The following is an 18,695-nucleotide window of genomic DNA, read 5'->3' as shown; positions in this document are numbered from 1 at the left end:
GGCATTTTCCCAGGCTCCCCAGATGAATGGTCACTAATAGCCGTGGGAGAGGGCTTTGCGAGTGCTGCACAGTGTACGACTGACTCCTCTTGGCAGCTCTGTGAAGGGGGCTTAAGGCAGCCTGACCATGGTCATTGTAGGAAAAGCACAAGTGTTGTTAGATTTCTTTACTCTTGGAAAATGTGTTACCAATGACCATTTCGGTCACAGTGACGACAGAGGATTTGTTGTTGTTCTTTGTAACCCCCCCCCCCCAAAAAAAAGAAACCCCAAACATATCTTACATTGCATTTCAGGGCCAACATATCCCGTTTTCTATCCCTGAAACAAACACAGCAAATTGTTCAATAACCCCACATTCTTTCTTTGTTGGTCTGTTTTCAAAGGGAAAAGACTCAACTCTTCCAACTGTTTTCTTCTTTGTTTCTGCCTTAGCCACCACAACTCTTTTCTATTTATGTGAGTGGCTGTAATATGAGGGATTTGTCTGTAAACAGAGAGTCACGCCAGTAGCAGATTTACCTGCTCTGGTCTATGTTACTGGGTGCATGGCAGTCTGGGATTAAGGCAAGGGTGAAACAGAGACCTGTGACTGGAACAAAGGAATTCCAAGGCCCAGGCTCAAAATGGACCTTGATCGGCGTCGGCGCTGCAGCGAGTGTTCCCTTGTTCCTGCTCACCCTCCTGTCTCTGGCCCCTGCTGGGCAACCCCCTTCTTCACAGGACTATGTGGTGTTGATGTGACTCTCAAAAGCTGGCCTGTATGCGCCTTGTCTTTCGAATAGAACAGTCTGACTCCACTGTTGACCACTCCTCAATGAATATTCACACGCACCATTCACTTTTTTTTTTTTTTTTTTTGCCACTTGCACTTTTTGGGCATAGCCTCTTCTAGTGACTGTTATCTTTCCAAGTTCCTCTCATTACCTTACTTGAGGTTTTCTCACTTTTTCTTCTCAACCTCGTCCACGGGGTCAGCTGCAGTTTCTTCGCACATAACCACAATCCCTGCCGTAGCTGTCACACTACACTCTTTTCCCATATAATTAGGGCCTGAGCCTTAGCACGAATCACATTCATGTGACCGTTCACCACAACGTATCTGGGAGTACTGCACACACGCTGAAGTGTTTTCTTGTTTTCTTTTTCTGTCCGTTACTTTAGGTCTGGGAAAAAAAAAATCCCTTTGTCATGTGCTCCCTGCAGCCTTGTGACTTTGCTTGTGGACAGGTGTCACTTCAGGGCAATGCACTAAATTGGTCCTGCGTTCTAAAGTAAGGAAATGGCAAGGCAATATAGAAGCTACTCATAGTACGCTAGAACATGTTTGAGCCAAATATCGTCATTTTAAGTTAATCTCTTACTTTACAAAGTCTCATTATAATTAAGTCATCTATTGGCCCAAGCGTCAGCTCCTATTGAACACTTTTGGCTAAATCTTGTTCATTTATATTGATTGTTGTTGTGGTAAATAGCCAATTTGGATCCAGCAAGAAGAGACGTTCTGATCCAACAAGAACTGACTCTGAGTTTTCAACTGTAACTTACTTCGCAAACTTCTTTGCACAAGTTGAATCCTTCTGTCTTACCTTGATAATATAAACTAACAAAATATAAACTCCTTTTGTTTCACAGAAACAGATTTGTTATTTTTTTACTTTTTTTTACGCTGCAAAATACTCTCAATTACTTTGGTCACATGTTTCATTATGGGCTGGCCTGAGCTACCATGCTGGGGCGTATTTTGTAACTGTGTCAAAGGGGTCACCCAAATGTTAAATTGAGCACTCGTGCAAATATTGATTCAGGTGCTCGTTGTGCAGGATGATAAGGCAGAGCGCTCTGCTCCAACACAGTTACACACAGGGTGATGTCCTTTCAGGAAAGCCCCCACTTACATGTGGGTAACTTCCTCATGTTCTCTCATCCTTCCCTCCGTCATTTCTCACTCGCTGTAAGCTCCAACTCTCCACCCACACTTGAGGACAGAGGGAGGGGGCCCACTTCAAAGCTGCAATGTCAAAGGAGCAGGATTCTTAGGTGCTGATGTCTGACTGTCTTGCTGATTCAACTCCTGTTCATCAAGGAGTCCGCGTGATTTTGTTTTCCCATGTCATGACTAGGGGTGTCACAAAAACACATTTGAATCGTAAAATCGGTTTTGATCTAAAGTGCATCTGTACACAAACTCATTAATCCACCTCATTATAACTACAACCGGCCATTATAATTCAGTGGTTTGATGTTTCTGATGATTTGTTGTTGTCTTCGAATTGAATTAACTTGAATAGTTTGGGATTTTGAGAGCTTGGACATGTTATCTGTTAATAAACATGAAAAAAGCTATGAATACACTTATTCGTCTTGAATAAATCCCTTTGAAGGAAATGCCACATTTAAATCAAGTCAAGTCAATTTTTTTATATAGCCCTTAATCACAGAAAAGTATTAAAGGGCTTCCCATGCCTGCAGTTGGAAAATATTAACGGCATCCCCTGATCTTACCCCCCTGGGGGGGGGGGGAGGGGGCGAAAAAAAACATTGTGTAGGGGCTGCAGATGGGAGAAAATTCCCCTTCTAGGATGAACAGGCTGCAATGGATGCCAAGTGGGTAACATTTAACACATACAATTACCGGTATGCTACAGAATATTGATTGAAATAATGTGAAAGTCCATTCAATCTAATGAAGCGCTGTAGGAAGCCGCTTTCAATGAAACGGGTCCCTGCCCAGTTGGTCAATGCGGAAATGTCCATAGCAGCGCCTCCGAAGAGGTGGTCCGCCTCAGATCGGTCATTCGGTGCAGATTCCAAACAGCGACTTCCAATTCAGTCATCGTCACCTAGGCCTCTCCCCAAGCCGGGGGGGGGGTACAGCAGTGACGGTAGAAGTGGCAGTCAAACAGGCCAACGTGTAGTGAACCAAATGCAAAAATATATACCGTATTTTCTGCACTATAAGGCGCACCGAAAAGACTTCCATTTTCTTAAAATCTCACGGCGCGCCTTAAAATCCGGTGCGCCTTGTGTGTGGTCATTACGGTAATATGTCGACCCCAAGATGGCTCCTTGCTGGAGACATGCTTACAATGTTATAACTTGCTCTTGGTTCAGTGAACTGTGTCGCTGCTTTATTAAATAAGTTTTTGTTGCAGCTCCGAAAAAAGGAGAGCTGTGGTGTGGCACACTACAGGTACGGCAATAAATACAGGTACGTCTTTGTCTCCGTGCCTTCTCTTCTTCCGTTCAACTCGAGAGGCGTTCATGACGACCTCTTAAAAACGTAAATTAACGTTTCCTTCAATAAAACTCCGAAAATTGAAAATAATGTCTCAAAACAGAAAATCAAGCGAGGAAATCACAACATAAATTCTATAGCCCCGCGACAGAATTTATTTTGTGATTTCCTCGTTTGTGAATACAGTACACAACAAAGGAATAAATAACAAACACTTCTGAGACAGTCCAGTCTCCTACATTTTACTGACATCTCAAGTCAAGTCAAGTACAACTTTATTGTCAAATGTGCTGTATGTTACAGCACAGATGAAATTTCCTCCCTCTTAAACAGACAACAAGACAACACCTGATTGTTCTGTTGGAGCTACGCTCAAGGAAATGCCAAAATAAATTCTGTAGGGGGGCTATAGAATTTATTTAGTGATTTCCTCGGGTGATTTTCTGTTTTGATGCATTATTTTCAATTTTCGTACTTTCATTGAAGTAATCGTTAATTTACGTTTTTCGGAGGTGGTCATGAACGCCTCTCGAGTCGGAACGGAAGGAGCATAGCTCCATCTAGTGGATGCATTGTAGATTGCGCCTTATAATCCTGTGCGTCCACTACATGAAAAATATTACAAAATAGGTCATTCATTGAAATTGCGCCTCATAATCCAGTGCGCCTTTTAGTGCGGAAAATACGGTAAATACGTTTGTCGTCTGCCTGGTCATTCCAGAGCACTTGAGCCCGAAGAGAAAAAACTCTTGAACCTGCTTTTTGGCTCTCAGGATCTCAAAAAGACGTGTTGTGAATGAATGTTTGGGGACAGAACCTTCAGTGTCCCACTAAGTCAACAAGATCAGAAGGTGCTCAGCCCGTGTCATATTTTATAGGTAAGTAACAAGACCTTGAAATCACATCTCAAGTGAACGAGAAGCCAATGCAAGTTGCCCTAGTATTGAAGTAATATGATCCAACATTCTCATCATTCAGTCTAGCTGCAGCATTTTGCACTAACTGCAGGCTTTTAATGCGAAATGTGGGAGGACCAGACAGAAATACGTTAAAATAATCGAGGCACGACATAACAAACTTATGAGTTATGATTTCTGCATCATTAGTAGATAGAATGGAACAGATCTTTGCGATTAAGAAAAAAACAAACAAAACGCAACGTAATTGATTTTCTTAATTATCATCTGGAAAGAGAGAGTCGAGTCAAATATAACACTGAGATTTTTTTCTAAATCATTTTGGTCAAACTTTTAGTACTGTGGTAGTACTTTTATGAAGACTCAGAGTGGTGTCTTTAACTCAATAGGTGCCGCTGATGAGCAGGGCCAATGATCAATATCGTCGTTTTATTGGGGTTAAGAAGCAAAAAACTGAAAGACATCCAATCTCAGCAAGGCATGGCTACAGAGTAAGCCTCCCAGGATGTGTTTTGAAAGTAATTGGCGCTATGTTTACACTACTGACAAGTTAATTCATGTTGTAAAATGATCTTCTTTCAACAAGAACATTGCATCATCCTCTCTCAAACTGAGTCGAACCTTATCTAATCGAATCATCCATCCATCCATCCATTTTCTAATCCAGTTATCCTCACGAGGGTCGCGGGCAGGCTGGAGCATATCTCAGCTGTCTTTGGGCATTAGGCAGGGGACACCCTGAACTGGTTGCCAGCCAAGCGCATTTTCTCGACCCATAGGAAAAATGTTACCGATTTGTTTTGTCTCCAGTTCGACACGAGCATTAGTTCAAACATATTATTCACAGCACGTAGTTGCTTCCTTGCAAATGATCATCTTTTTCTTCTATCCATTGGCATTGCCACTATGACCAACCTTTTGCCAAGTTTACGAACTTTCACTATCCACATTGGCTCTTAATCATTTTTGAAGCACCGTCCAGCATTTCCGTACATGGCAAGTAGAATACGTGCCAATCAGATTTCACTGACTCAAGAGACACGTCATGTTTATTTACATTAAGTTTAGGAAACTCATAGCCAACACAAAGGCCCTGAAAGCCAAGCATGATACCTACATTATTTTCTGACTAGCATTCGCGTTGCTGTTGCCACCATCTCAGGGCGTGTTGAACTTAAAATAATGTGTGCTCCGAGTCAGACTAATTGTTGGTGCAATTGTATCTTGCAGCACTTCAAAATATTTATGCCACTGACCCCACCCAAATTTACCAACAGTCACTAGGGCAAGAGAAGGACAAATCCTGCCATTTGACGGGCGCTTTATGTAGATCATAAGATGTGCCCACATAGGTGTGTCACAAATGACCACTTACACCATACTTGGCTCAAAGCAGAGGACAAACCGTCAACTAAAAGAACCTTTAAAAACGCCACACCTCATTTTATGATTACACCACATAACAGCCACCCCATAAGTCGTAGCTGCAACAGGACCTGGCAGGAATGAGGGTGGTGACATGAAGGGTATGCTGTGACTGCGCTCAAATGAATCAGGACATGACCGAAACAAATGACGTTTGAGCCCGCCCCTTGCTTTTGCCCAAGTTTGAGGGACTCTGTCTTACAGTATGTCCGTTTCATTTTATTACCCTCATCAGTCTGTTTGTCTTTTGGTTTGTTAGCTTTTCTTTCCTCTCATTGTCTTTCAAGGAAGTGGTGAAAGCTGGAGGGGTGTACGCTTGTTTGTGTGTGTGTGTGTGTGTGTGTGTGTGTGTGTGTGTGTGTGTGTGTGTGCGTGTGCGTGTGCGTGTGTGCGTGTGTGTGTGTGTGGACTTGCAGTATTTGCCCTGTGACATATTACACCGTGGCAGGAGTCTCTCCAGACAAGTGGTTACGACATGATCTACCACATTACTGGAAACATGGCTTGATGACTTGCTTACAGTTTGATTAAACCAGCATAATGATGTTGTGTGCAGGCTTTCAAAAGAATTAAACAACTCTATCGTTTCGTGAATCAAGTACAAATGAACCAGTCTATGCTCTGCATTTTTGTGTTCTTCACCACTGTGGGCTATAGTTGCCACAGACCGGGACCTCACATTGTCAAGAGGAGGCACCAGGAAACTGTTTGTGGGAGAGAAACATGAATGTAAGCTAAGCATGAGAGAACCTGGGCAGGGGGCCAAAAGCAACTCTGTGATGTGCAGAGCGTTATGAAGTTGGAGGAACAGCTGATGTCTTGGGCCACGCTGTTTCACTGGTTCCCAACTCTGTGTCCAGACATCGCTGTCAAACTTGTCCTGGGAATTGGCAAATTCAAGCCACCAGGGAATGCGATGAGAATAGTCGTAGAACTCAACATAAAACGAATGGATTAAATTAAAGCTTATAAAAACATAGGAGGCCATAAATGTGCAAGGGAACTTGAGCTGGAATGGTCGCTGTTGCCTTTATGGGCAGGGAAACATTACAAAGATATATAAATCTGCATTCCGGCAGAATTGAGATCCAGAATGGTGAATAGGCGCCTGCTGATTTGCTATCTTATATCAGCTCCCCACCCCATCAAAAGCAAAAACTGAGAATGACTGCATAAGGACTTCGACCAATACCCCAAGGGAAAACACAATTTAACATTTACTCTATGCCATTTATATTGCCAGTAAGATCATGTAATCATATTATTAGTATTATTATTCAGCATCATATATTCAACCATTGCTGTAAAAATGGATATAAAGGTGCCATTCCCTTGTTTTATTGTAGCCCCCACCTTGACGCCCCAGCTGTTTTTCGGGCACGGTAATAGCGCTTACACAGCAGGTCATAATTTAGTTTGGTGGGATAATGAATGCAAGACCGAGAAAGGATAAAATACAGCTCAGTCATTTTACAGGAATATTTTGATTTCCAAATCGCCCACATTGCTTGACAATTCAACATTGAACTATGGTTCCTATCCATTTTCAGTTCAAGTCAATTTTTGTTTATCAGTTCAGTGTTACAATTATCTTTCCCGACATGTCTTTGAAAGATGTTTTGGGGGGATTTTATCTTAATTAAGGAAGGAAATATTATTCTGTCTGTGGGGGATCATATTTTATGTTCATAACTCTTGACTGAGCTGTCCAAATTGAGTTTGGCCCCAGGCATAAGTTGTCCTAAAACTTCTAAGGGATCAGAAACATTCCAGTAAGGAGAACCTTGACATGTGTTCTTGACTGTCTCATGGGGAAAACAAAAACCTATTCAACAGCAATTACTCTTTTCTGTCTAATGGTGGACTGAGTTGTTAAATCTACTTTATTGTTGTTGTTTGCTTATCCCTTTGAATCAGGGATGTTTCATTGTGTCACCATACAATCTATGACTGTGATTAGTACCAGAGTTACAATCAGTAAAGTTAACTCTGAAAGTAGTGAAGTTTTTTTCAATTGCACACACTCATTCCCAATTCAAATTTAAATGACTTTTCATGAAAATGTGTAGGCTTGTCATTTTAAAGTGACGTTTGGGGAGGAAACAAGATGAGTAGGGTCGAGCTGTCAGGAAATGTGCAAAATAGAAATGCCATTGTTTATTATTCCCTGGTATTGTTAAACAGCTATACTGAGTCATTATGAATAAAGTGAAAGGATAAAGCTGCCATTTATCACTAGACAGTGGATGTAACTGTACGCCTGTGGCAGTTTTATGGCTCGCTATCTGTGTAATTGCTCACCGTGATGCAAAGAATCACAGATGGCTTTTTTTCCCTTTTTTGAAGATGATAATTAGAGGTTTTGTGCTGCAGTTCAGATCAGATAAAAAAGAAACGGGAAATAGTCAAACATGCATCTTCACGCTTTCCTGTTCTGGCTTGGCTGCTGTCAAACAGATTCATGCTCAACACCACAAGGGCCATTTTTTTTTTGACTGAGGATCAAATGTAGTTTATTTATTGCTAATAGTGAAGGCTTGTTTCCATTGACTTATATGGTTGAGAGGAAAGAAACCCGCTTTCTGAGACTAAGACAACTGTCTTTGACCCCAAGATACAAAATGTATCAAGCCTTATAGGTGAAGTCAAGCGAAACATTTTCTTAACAATGACTGTACCGATACATGTTCTATGTGGCCCGACTAGTCTAAAAACTGAATATTTGCGGAATGAATTGAACTAAGCAGAAAAAGCGTGCCAATTTTTTTTAATACATCTCAAGTGGCGGCCGCTTTGCCACTTGCTTTCAACTGAAAATGACATTACGTTTAATCAGGGCCCAGGTAACTACTAATCACCTCTCGCTTTGCCAACCTCAAAAAAACAGATGAGCCATGAGTGATTGTGACTTCTCCTTGAAGGCTGAATGCTTTCCAAAAAACACACCTTTCAGTTAAAGTTAAATGCCACAGTGTTGATTTTCAACTGTAGTCCATCCCTGCATCAACAGTGTGTGTGTGTGTGTGTGTGTGTGTGTGTGTCGATATCTCTCTCTCTCTCACTAATATATATATATATATATATAGAATATAGATAGATAGATATGTCTGCCACCCTGTAGTTGAGTGGTTAGCACGTCGACTACACAGTGCAGAGGTACCGAGTTCAATTCCAGCTCCGGCCTCCCTGTGTAGCGTTTGCATGTTCTCCCCGTGCTTGCTTGGGTATTCTCCGGGCCCTCCGGTTTCCTCCCACATTCCAAAAAACATACATGGTAGACTGATTGAACACTCCAAATTGTCCCTAGGTGTGAGTGTGAGCACGGATGGTTGTTCGTTTATGTATGCCCGGCGATTGGCTGGCAACCGGTTCAGGGTGTCCCCCGCCTGCTACCCGATGACGGCTGGGATAGGCTCCAGCACCCCCCGCGACCCTAGTAAGGATAAAGCGGTTGGGAAAATGGATGAATGACTGAATGAATGAATATATATATCTTCCAATGCATTTCAAATGGCCGTCATACTATTCGCTGAGGATATTTACGATGCGCAGACTGGCCCATGAGTCGCTGTCCCTCACGACGAGCGAGGGTCGATTGTGCTTGTATAAATATACAAACACAAAGGAGGAAAGACAGGACAAGGAAGTAAAACTCACTGAACTTCCTCAAGTACTTTGGCTTTCCCATGAGATGAGCTGGCTCACTTGGCTATTCAGAACTGTTGACTAGTTTACAAAGAAGGACTGTATCGCGCGTCAGCTGGGCCCTTGCATTTAGTCAACAAATTCCTACCACATTAGGAAACAGGCCACTGTGTCTACCCAGCACATCTTACATACCATGAGGATCATTCCATAAAAAATAAAGCTGAGGCCCTGGAAAAGGTTTCTAAGATCACGCAGGATATCTAAGATAAGAACAAGTTCTCTTCGTGGAAGTGGTGGCACATTAAGTTATGGGTAACAAATGAAGGTAAAAATATATAAATGTGATCTGAAGTGATTACAATTTTTAGTTAGGGGTTGGGCCATTTTGGGACCTGAGCAGCTGCAATACGGCTATCGCTATATGTTGTTTCTGCAAGTCTCTCCAAGGGGAAAAGGACATCCCTTAGTTTGTGTTCAGTTCTGGAGGTTGAGTTTCATTGGAGGAATAATTCATACATTCATTCATGTTCGGAACTGCTTATTCTATTCAGTCAAGCAGTTCTGTCCAGTCAACCGCAGATAATGTACTGTATCTTAAGCGCCACAGGTTTTCCATATTTACTCCATCTGTTGGAAGAAACCCTCTGACTCACGTTGAAATTCATCCTTGTTTTGTTTTGTTTTTTTCTTTGTAGGGAAAAATTTCAACCTCATCGCCAATTTTCTGAAGCGCCACTCCAACCTTCGATGTATCGTCAAGCCACACCATGGTGGTATGCGACCTATTTGTTTTCAAATCCATTTCCACTGAATCAGAAATGGAGTTTTCAATGACTCATGTTGAGCCAAATTTCCCACAGAAAGACCAAAGCCATTTGGACTCTCCATGTTGATGTTTCTCCCCCTCACTTATTTTTATGTCCTGCCTCTACCTGCTCTGGGTGTTGTTGGGAACCAGCAGACATTAAGTGGTTCCCGTGAGAGGCCACTGTGAGTCGGAGAGTGAGAGAAATTGTCTAGGAGTGCAGTTGAAATGTAGCTCCATGGCCCGTGTAGTTTCTGTGACCCTTAGCCACCTTTTCATGGGACCAACACAGTTCTCTTCCTGTCAGCAAAGTTAAAATCCGATCCCTCGGGGAGGGGATGTTAAGACAGTACTAACCTGCTGCACAATGAGATGATGGCTTTGTCAGCAGGTCTGTTACACATCAAATTAGTCAGTCTTTTGGGGTCAGAGGTTGTCGCACAATGATGTACCGGTACATTATTTTCAGTCCATTTAAAATATTTCCTCGGCCATCATATAAGTCTTTTTAGCCAATTATACTGCAAGACAAGTAATGTTGTGGCAGATATTTTTATATACAAAATAATTTTGGCACCTTTTAAATTCGATGGTACTTGTTTAAAACAACCAGACTTGAGGTTGCTATTCTCAAATAAGTTCATCTTTAATGAAGGACATCAACATTTGTTACTTAAAACTCCAAGCAATAAATCTAATGCAGTTGTGGCAATGCAATTTTGTTTTAAATAATGGAAAGTAGCTCGAGAGCTAATATTTCATGCTCATCAAACTTTTCAGCTATGGACGTACACTGTCACCTTCTATTTAATCTGAAGGAAAGTCACTGGTATGATTTTGTCCCAACCACCACATTTCCTTCTGTCTGACATTGATTTATGATTAAAGCTGAGACCACAATATTTACTATTGTGATCTGTGTTATTACTTTGCTTGCCTGCAGAATTGCGTGTGTTTCCTGAGCGCTACGTTGTGTGTGCAAGCCGTCGAGAGGATGCCGCAATGCACTGTTCAAAACCAAGCCCAACCGCAGTGAGTGTTGTTTATACTATATTTCCTCCTCCAGGCGCCTGGCAGAAGATTCTGAAAAAGAAAGTGTTGCCAAGCGTTGCTCTCACTTTATATATGGTGGTCTTGACAGAGGCTGAGGTTGACAGAGATTTGGAGTCAGACTCTTTCAAAAAGTCCCTCCTGCCAATCACCTGAGCCGGAATTGAATGAAAGGAATAATAATAATAATAATAATACTTAAAAATATATATTTATAAATCAAAAACATCAACATTCCTGGGCAGACAAATAAAAGGCTGCAACTAATTTCACTTTTTCTTTCTTTATTTTTATATCATATGGGTGGGTCTCAGAATATATGGTCCAACCGGACGGTCAAACGCTGACCCACTGCAAGAGTTATTATTTTCTTCTTTTCACAATCAATCACCTGATTTCACTGCTTACAATACTGCACACATATTGCAGAGATCGAAAAAATAACTTGACTGAGATTTCTGTTGTCGTTTGCATGTGAATGTATTTTGAGTGGTGAAAAATAGCCGGCACGGCTACGTCCTCGTCTTGACATGACAACACCCCCATGTAATTAAGAGCTCTTCATACCCTTAAACTGCATCAAACTGCATCACTCGGGATGGGTACAAAAGATGGTGACCTTTTTGGGTATGGACCGATTTGGGTCGGTACTCCCAAGTACCAATTCACGTGAAATCAAACGGTGCTACGTGTCAAGCATGCGGTCCAGTTTTATTGGTAACAAACATTCAGTAAAACGGATCAATAGATTTCACGCTATGTCACGCTAGTTTCGTGCAGTATTTCTCCAGTGTATTCTTGCGAGTGTGTCAGCAAGAGTTTAATGGTGCACAGGTCCGCTGCAGGCAGTGCGTATTTTGCAACGCGAACAGTGATCGTTTGTTGGTATCTACCGTGCCTCCAATGTAACGCTAGTCAAATGACGGTCATTGTTCACCATTCAGTATTATTTTTAATTTGCGTGCTCAGTGCATTGTACCTTGGTACCGACTGCGCCAATATGACACAATGGAGTAGGCCGACGACATTCAACAATCTCAAATTTACTTTTGGGCTCTCATGTCTCAGTCTTGCACCATACTTGGTGAGAACCACCCATACAGTCACACATGCATACTCAAAGGAACATGTTAGTGATTACAGCGCAATCAAACGGTGTCATAGCTCGAAAAGTTGAACGTTTCACGTCTTGACCAAGGGCCACCACGCTGATGCTTTGATGCAAAAAGATGGTACCATGACCTAATAGTCCCTTGCAACAGGTCACTACAATCGAATGATTTCACAAACAGGAGACGTCTACCACAGTTGACATGTGTTTTGCCCTATTCCTTATGAATAAATGTTTCAAGGGCATTTTCAGCTCCGTTCACAGAGAGAGAAAGAATAGGATTGAGATATAAGAGCTCATCAAAGGCCACTTCAGGAGAGTACAACGTTCTGTTCATAGCTGTGCGTTTTGCCTTTTATCCCGTTCGACTCAAGAGCACCAATGACCTCCGGCTGAAACCAAGCTTGGCAGCACATTTTGCTCTCGGATGCCTCGGTAATCTTTAGAGTTGTACAGATTCAAGAGACAACATAATGGAGCCTCGTCCATTCGTACACAGTGGCCAGACAAAACTATTGGTAACCAATCTCACATTGGATGCTGAGATAACATGAGGAGACTGGAATTTGCCCAAAATCTTTTTCACATTCCACATCTGGGAGAATGTCCTTTTGACAGAACCGACTAAGCTTTTTGGCAAGTCACATCAGCTCCGTGTAAAAAACAAAAAAAACCCTTATATTTATGAATCATTGGATATACATAGTAATAGCAAACTGTCCATTCACCCCATAAAACGTCATAATGCATTGCATGATGCAGGATACATGGTACTTATGAAGGGCCATGTATATTTTGAATACACAATACCTATTGCAGTCGGTTAATAAAGAAGAATTCGGCACATTCAATTGGCTGAAGTGAGATATCATGTGGTTTGGTTACGGTATTTTTCTGTTGGCGTGGATAATGCGTGTTGAACTCTTGCCAGTATTACAAGCCCTTCAAGTTCTTTCTTGTCCATTCATATTACGAACAACAATGCTTTGGCCGGTGCTCATTTGATCCCAAACTCCCCAGTGTAGTCTGAGAATTGCTGGTGTATCTTCTCACCTTGGCACACACATCAAGCATGGACATCGCTCCCATTACATTCCATGACCAACAGCCCGCTGCTTTCGATGAGCTTTTTTTCTGTTGTTTCTCTTTGAAATGTCTCCGCCCTTTCCGCAGTTTGGCCTTCAATCAAAGCGGCGATTGTAATATTTTTAGTGGAGCACAGTCATCAGTGAAAAGTTCAGCGTAACCGATTTTTCCAGTTCAAAGAGGCCTTGCTGTCGATGGCATTCCCCTCGCCAGGTTGTGTTTCTTGGGCACATACAGTGGGAAAGCAGAGTCGCATTTCTGTGGTGGACTTTGTGCTTGGTTGACAAAAACAATTATTTGATTACGCCTCTGGCTGTTCTTCATTACTCATTTCCATGTTAAACTTAAATATTTAATTAAAAACAGTTCAGGAACATATTATAGTGTTGATGTATGGCTTGATTTTCCTGCTTATGAAATTAACATACCGTATTTTCCGCACTATAAGGTACTTTGGAATAAAATGAATGGCCTATCTTAAAACAGTTTTCATATATAGGGCGCACCGCATTACAAGGCGCACAGAATAGAAGCAACAATAGTGGCTGCGGTTGTTATGCATCCACTACATGTAGATGCGCTAAAGAGAATACAATACAATACAGCTATATTTACATAGAGTTTTCACAAACGCTCCAGCTGTAACAAAGCGCTTTACAGGATATGTAAAATACTGCATCCAAAAAAATCAGAATATTGATCCATATATATCAGCTTTTGAGAAAATTGAATGCTGTTAGGTGCGCCTAATAGTGCGGAAAATACGGTAGTCTTTTTGTGGTCTGTAAGTCAAACAAAACACATCTTTTATGCCCTACACTGTAAACTTTACCAAAAAAATAACAAATAAAATCACATTGTTTTTTTTACCGTCAATGAAAAGTGCTTCAACTCTTCTGGGAATGCTTTCCACAAGGTTTAGGAGTATGTTGATTGGAATTTTTCACTTGAGCACTCATTTCATTTGAGAGGTCACACACTGAAGGCCTGGTTCTCAGTCTCCACTCTAAATCATTTGAAATATGTTTTATCAGGTTACGGTTAGGACTTTAAGGCCAGTCAAGTTTATCCCGACCACGCCCTTTGTATTTCTTTACGGACCTTGCTTTGTGCAATGGTGCACAGTATTGTTTTTCAGATTTAGACACCTTCATTCGTATTTATTTGGTGCTTCCCAGTGCACCTTCATATTTGTTATAGGAACAGGAAGTAGCCTGGAATTGTCTGGAATATTGGCCTTTCATTACCAGTGAAAGGAACTCTGAAGCCTTTAGCCTACCAAATAGATTTTGGACAATTCTATGCTCCCACTTTAGTGGGAACAGTTTGTGGATAGCCCCTTTCTTGTTCCAACACAACTGTTCAGCAGTGCACAAAGTAAGGTCCATTATAAACACAGAGGAGGGAGTTTGGTGTGGACGATCTTGACTAGCCTGCACAGAATCCTGACCTCACCCCATTAGAACACGTTTAGGATAACCTCACAAATGCACTTCTGGTAGAATGCTCCCAAAATCCCAGAAGCACTCCTACACCTTGTGGAAAACATTCCGGGAAGAGTTTAAACGATTAGTGTATATGTTGGACTGATGTATTAACGATAGGTTATAGTTGGAATGTCATTAAATCCATCCACAAGTCAAGGCAGATGCTTTAAGCCAATACTTTTGGCTATAAAAATGTATTTCTATCAACGCATTGTTGACCAATAACAGTTACAACAACATAACACTTCAATTTTTCTATTTGATGATTTAACAAATACTATATGCACCACATGAAACAATAACACCAGCCTTGGTAACCCTGTGTTCAATTTGTCTGAAGTGTTTTCAGTCTGACGTTTGACTGAGATGAATTTGCACTGAAAGTCTCTGAGTCGCCTCAGCAAAGTGGCAACACATGTTACAGACGGATTCTTTTATTGATTTATTTTTTTAATGGCAACATTGCTGGTTTTCTTGGACAGATATGTGCCTGACAAGCCTTTGCGCCTCGCTCAGGGTTTATTCCAATGATGTGTCTGCAAAAATGTGACTGTTTCCTCGTGCTGCGATATATTGTAATATTTTGTCCGATAGCATGTAGCGAAATAGATAAACCAAACCCGGGTTTTACTGAAAGAATCTAATTTTTGGATGAATTCAAGTGTGCATGTTGCCTCATCTTGCGACTTTAGATTGAAATTGTACCGGGTGAAAAACGTTTAGACATGTAGAAATTAAAATGAACTCCTCATGTTTGCTGATTGTTCATCATGAAAGCGTTTGTTAGTTAGAGCTGCTAAATTGTGCTACTTATCTGCTGAATAGCATGTGCGCCTCTTCTGTACGGTAATACAAACAAATTAACAACATTACTTTCTACTTTTTCCCATGCCCTTAATGAAATAAAAACACTGCTCAACAAATAATTAGCAGGATCTCAAAAGACGGAGCAAAGAGCCGATCAAGTGTGCGCAATTTGTGCAGGTGCATTTTATGTGCTACTACCCACAATGCAACAAATATTGTATAATAATGTTTGGGATGACTCATTAACAGTTTCTCAACTGCTGTATTGTAGGAATGCTTCATGATTTGGTTCAAAAAATAGCCAAAGGAGCATAATGAGTTTTTAGTAGACGATTGTTTTTAAAAATAACCATTGCCATCAACTTACAGTGATCCTTTACAGTGTGCGGAACTGTAGATGTCATGAACTGGCCAACATTCAAGCCAAAGTTTATTTTGGCCGTAAATAAACGCTAGATAACTTCCAGGGAAAGGCACTGCCACACAAAGAAAAAGGTGTACAGTCATACCTCGGTTTTCGACCATAATCCGTTCCAGAAGGCTGTTCGAAAACCGATTTATTCGAAAACCGAAACCATGCTCTTTTTAAAAAAAAAAAAAATCTTTATTGAACACGTTTGTTCACAATGGAACGCTACACGAGGAAGCGTCACTTCCTCGTGTAAGGAAGGCGAGAGGAGTCAAGTGACACATTCAAATGCGCTCAGTTTGTTCGAGAACCGAAATTCGGTCGTCATCCGAGGCATAAAAAACTTGAAATTTTTGGTCAAAAACCGATTTGGTCGAGAACAGAGACGTTCGAAAACCGAAGTTTGACTGTACTTTGTTGTTCGGACTCTTACGCAGCCTCACTTAGCAGTAGCATTGTCGCACTGTCAGCCCGAGCGTAGTTAACGGCTGACAAAGTTAACGAGCAATTTTGATGTTGCTGGGTTCAGCCTCGGTGAAGTATTTCAGCACTTAAGAGTGAGTGCCATGCCCGAAAGTGTCAAGTCGAAGCCAATCCCGTCTTTGAGGGAAGTCCATTTTGTTGGAGTCGTGTAAAAGCACTTTCAGAAGTGCAGCTCGAGGCCCAGGCTTTGGAAAGAGAGTTTCCCTTGACCTTTCTACACTCAAATCCTGTTTAAAGAGTTGCTCCTATGGTGAGTCAGCACCAGCAGTGGGTAGGGCAGCATGGGAAGGAAGAGCGAGTGTTTAGGATTGTGGCCGTTGTTTTGTAGTCTGGCGCAGAGTGGGCAGCGGAGGTGAGTGGCGTGCTGGGCTGCAGAACTTTGGATCAAAGGCAGAGCAGATGTGTTTTCAGTCCACCCCCTGCCCCAACTCCCACTCCGCAACGTCTTCTCCGCTCTGGACGGGACTTTGTGTTTACTCATCACCTCAGCACGCCTCAGTTGTTCCCGTCTCACAACAGCCAGCGCTGCAGCTTTCCCAAGGGACCGGAGCATGCAATCTTGTCCACCTGGGCCAAGTGCAGGCCTAGAATGACACGTGGTTCTGTCCTGTTTTTCGCGTCACATGGCTGCCTTGATTGTTTTGCGCAACACGAGCGCATACTGGCAGGCTTACGTTAATCCTTACAAGATGGGTGTCTCCACAAACCTCCTTGTTGAAAGCGCTATGATCTGTCTTCAGTTTTTACCAAGTCCATGTCCGTGCACGTTGGTTGATTTTGTGCAGGGGAGATATGGTGAGCTTAGAGCCTTAGACAAACAGAGCATTCTTCTTCACTCGGGTGAGGGACGGAGTCAGTGGGACTCGCTTCTCTGCAGGAGATGTTATCTGCTCCGGCAGTGAAAAAAAACTTTTTTTTTTCATTATTATCATTATTCTTGGTGCCAATTTAAACCTTTTGTATCCGTGCCATGATAATTCTGCTCATAGGCATGTGAATGAAAAGCAATCATTTATTTTTCAAAAGTCCAGTTGAGTGAGCGATTAAAACATTTCAATACGGAGCTTGAGTCATTGCGTGTGTGTTTGACAGGATCCTCTTTTGCATCTCGCCAGCTTTATGTCGTCTTCATCAAATACGATTTCGTTAGGCTTTCTTTGAATTAACAAGCTTCAGGGGTATGGAAGAGCCTCACTAAAAGAAATAAAATGAACATTTGTTATGGCATTGTAGAAGCACATTTATTATTATTATTATTATTATTATTATTATTATTATTATTATTATTATCTGCTTTTGTTTTCCCTCCACTTCTCCAGTTGCTGGAAACCCCTGGTGATGAACCATCATCAGCCATCCCTTTTCCCTCTCCGACTTGCTGTCTCGATCCTTCTCTCTCTATCTATCTATCTATCTATCTATCTATCTATCTATCTATCTATCTATCTATCTATCTATCTATCTATCTATCTATCTATCTATCTATCTATCTATCTATCTATCTATCTATCTATCTATCTATCCATCCATCCATCCATCCATCCATCCATCCATCCATTTTCTGATCCGCTTTATCCTCACAAGGGTCGCGGGCCGTGCTGGAGCCTATCCCAGCAGTAGGCGGGGGACACCCTGGACCGGTTGCCAGCCCATCGCAGAGCACACAGAGACGAACAACCATCCACGCTCACACTCACATCTAGGGACACTTTAGAGTGTTCAATCAGCGTGCCATGCATGTTTTTGGAATGTGGGAGGAAACCGGAGTACCCGGAGAAAACCCACACAAACCCGGGGAGAACATGTAAACTCCACACAGGGAGGCCGGAGCTGGAATTGCACAAATTGAACCTGGTACCTCTGCACTGTGAGGTTGACGCACTAATCACTGGACCACCGGTCTGCGTACCCCCCCCCCCTCTCTCTCTATCTATCTATCTCTCCAACATCTTTCTCTTTCCTTCCGTCTTCCACTCTTTTGAAGTTGCGCCGACACGAACAGACAGGCATCGTTTTCAGAGAACCTCCTATCGGCTTCTTGTTGATTTTTCTTTCAAGTTTATTTTCAAGCGCCGTTTATTCATAGGCAACGGATGAAAGCACATATCAAGGCTTTGCAAAGCAACTGACTACACCCACACTTTTCTCAGAATTGTTGTTGGTGGGTTGGCTGGGCATGGGTTTGTATTTGGGTCATTGTCCCATTTCCAAAGGCAGTTCTCCCCACCC

General features: G+C 42.0%; 1 protein-coding gene across 3 annotated transcripts in view; it reads left to right on the top strand.

Annotated features, from left to right (window-relative positions):
* slx4ip (SLX4 interacting protein) overlaps positions 1-18,695 on the top strand; it is a 35,112-nt gene that overhangs the window by 13,350 nt on the left and 3,067 nt on the right. For all 3 annotated transcript variants that reach the window (XM_019870570.1, XM_019870572.1, XM_019870571.1), the window contains 2 exons: positions 9,924-10,001; positions 10,977-11,065. In XM_019870570.1, the coding sequence (XP_019726129.1) occupies positions 9,924-10,001; positions 10,977-11,065 (167 nt within the window). The remainder of the gene's footprint in view (positions 1-9,923; positions 10,002-10,976; positions 11,066-18,695) is intronic.

Source organism: Hippocampus comes, unplaced genomic scaffold (assembly GCF_001891065.2).
Source record: "Hippocampus comes isolate QL1 unplaced genomic scaffold, H_comes_QL1_v1.1 scaffold76, whole genome shotgun sequence".
Taxonomy (NCBI): domain Eukaryota; kingdom Metazoa; phylum Chordata; class Actinopteri; order Syngnathiformes; family Syngnathidae; genus Hippocampus; species Hippocampus comes.
This window is presented reverse-complemented; position numbering and strand designations above follow the sequence as displayed.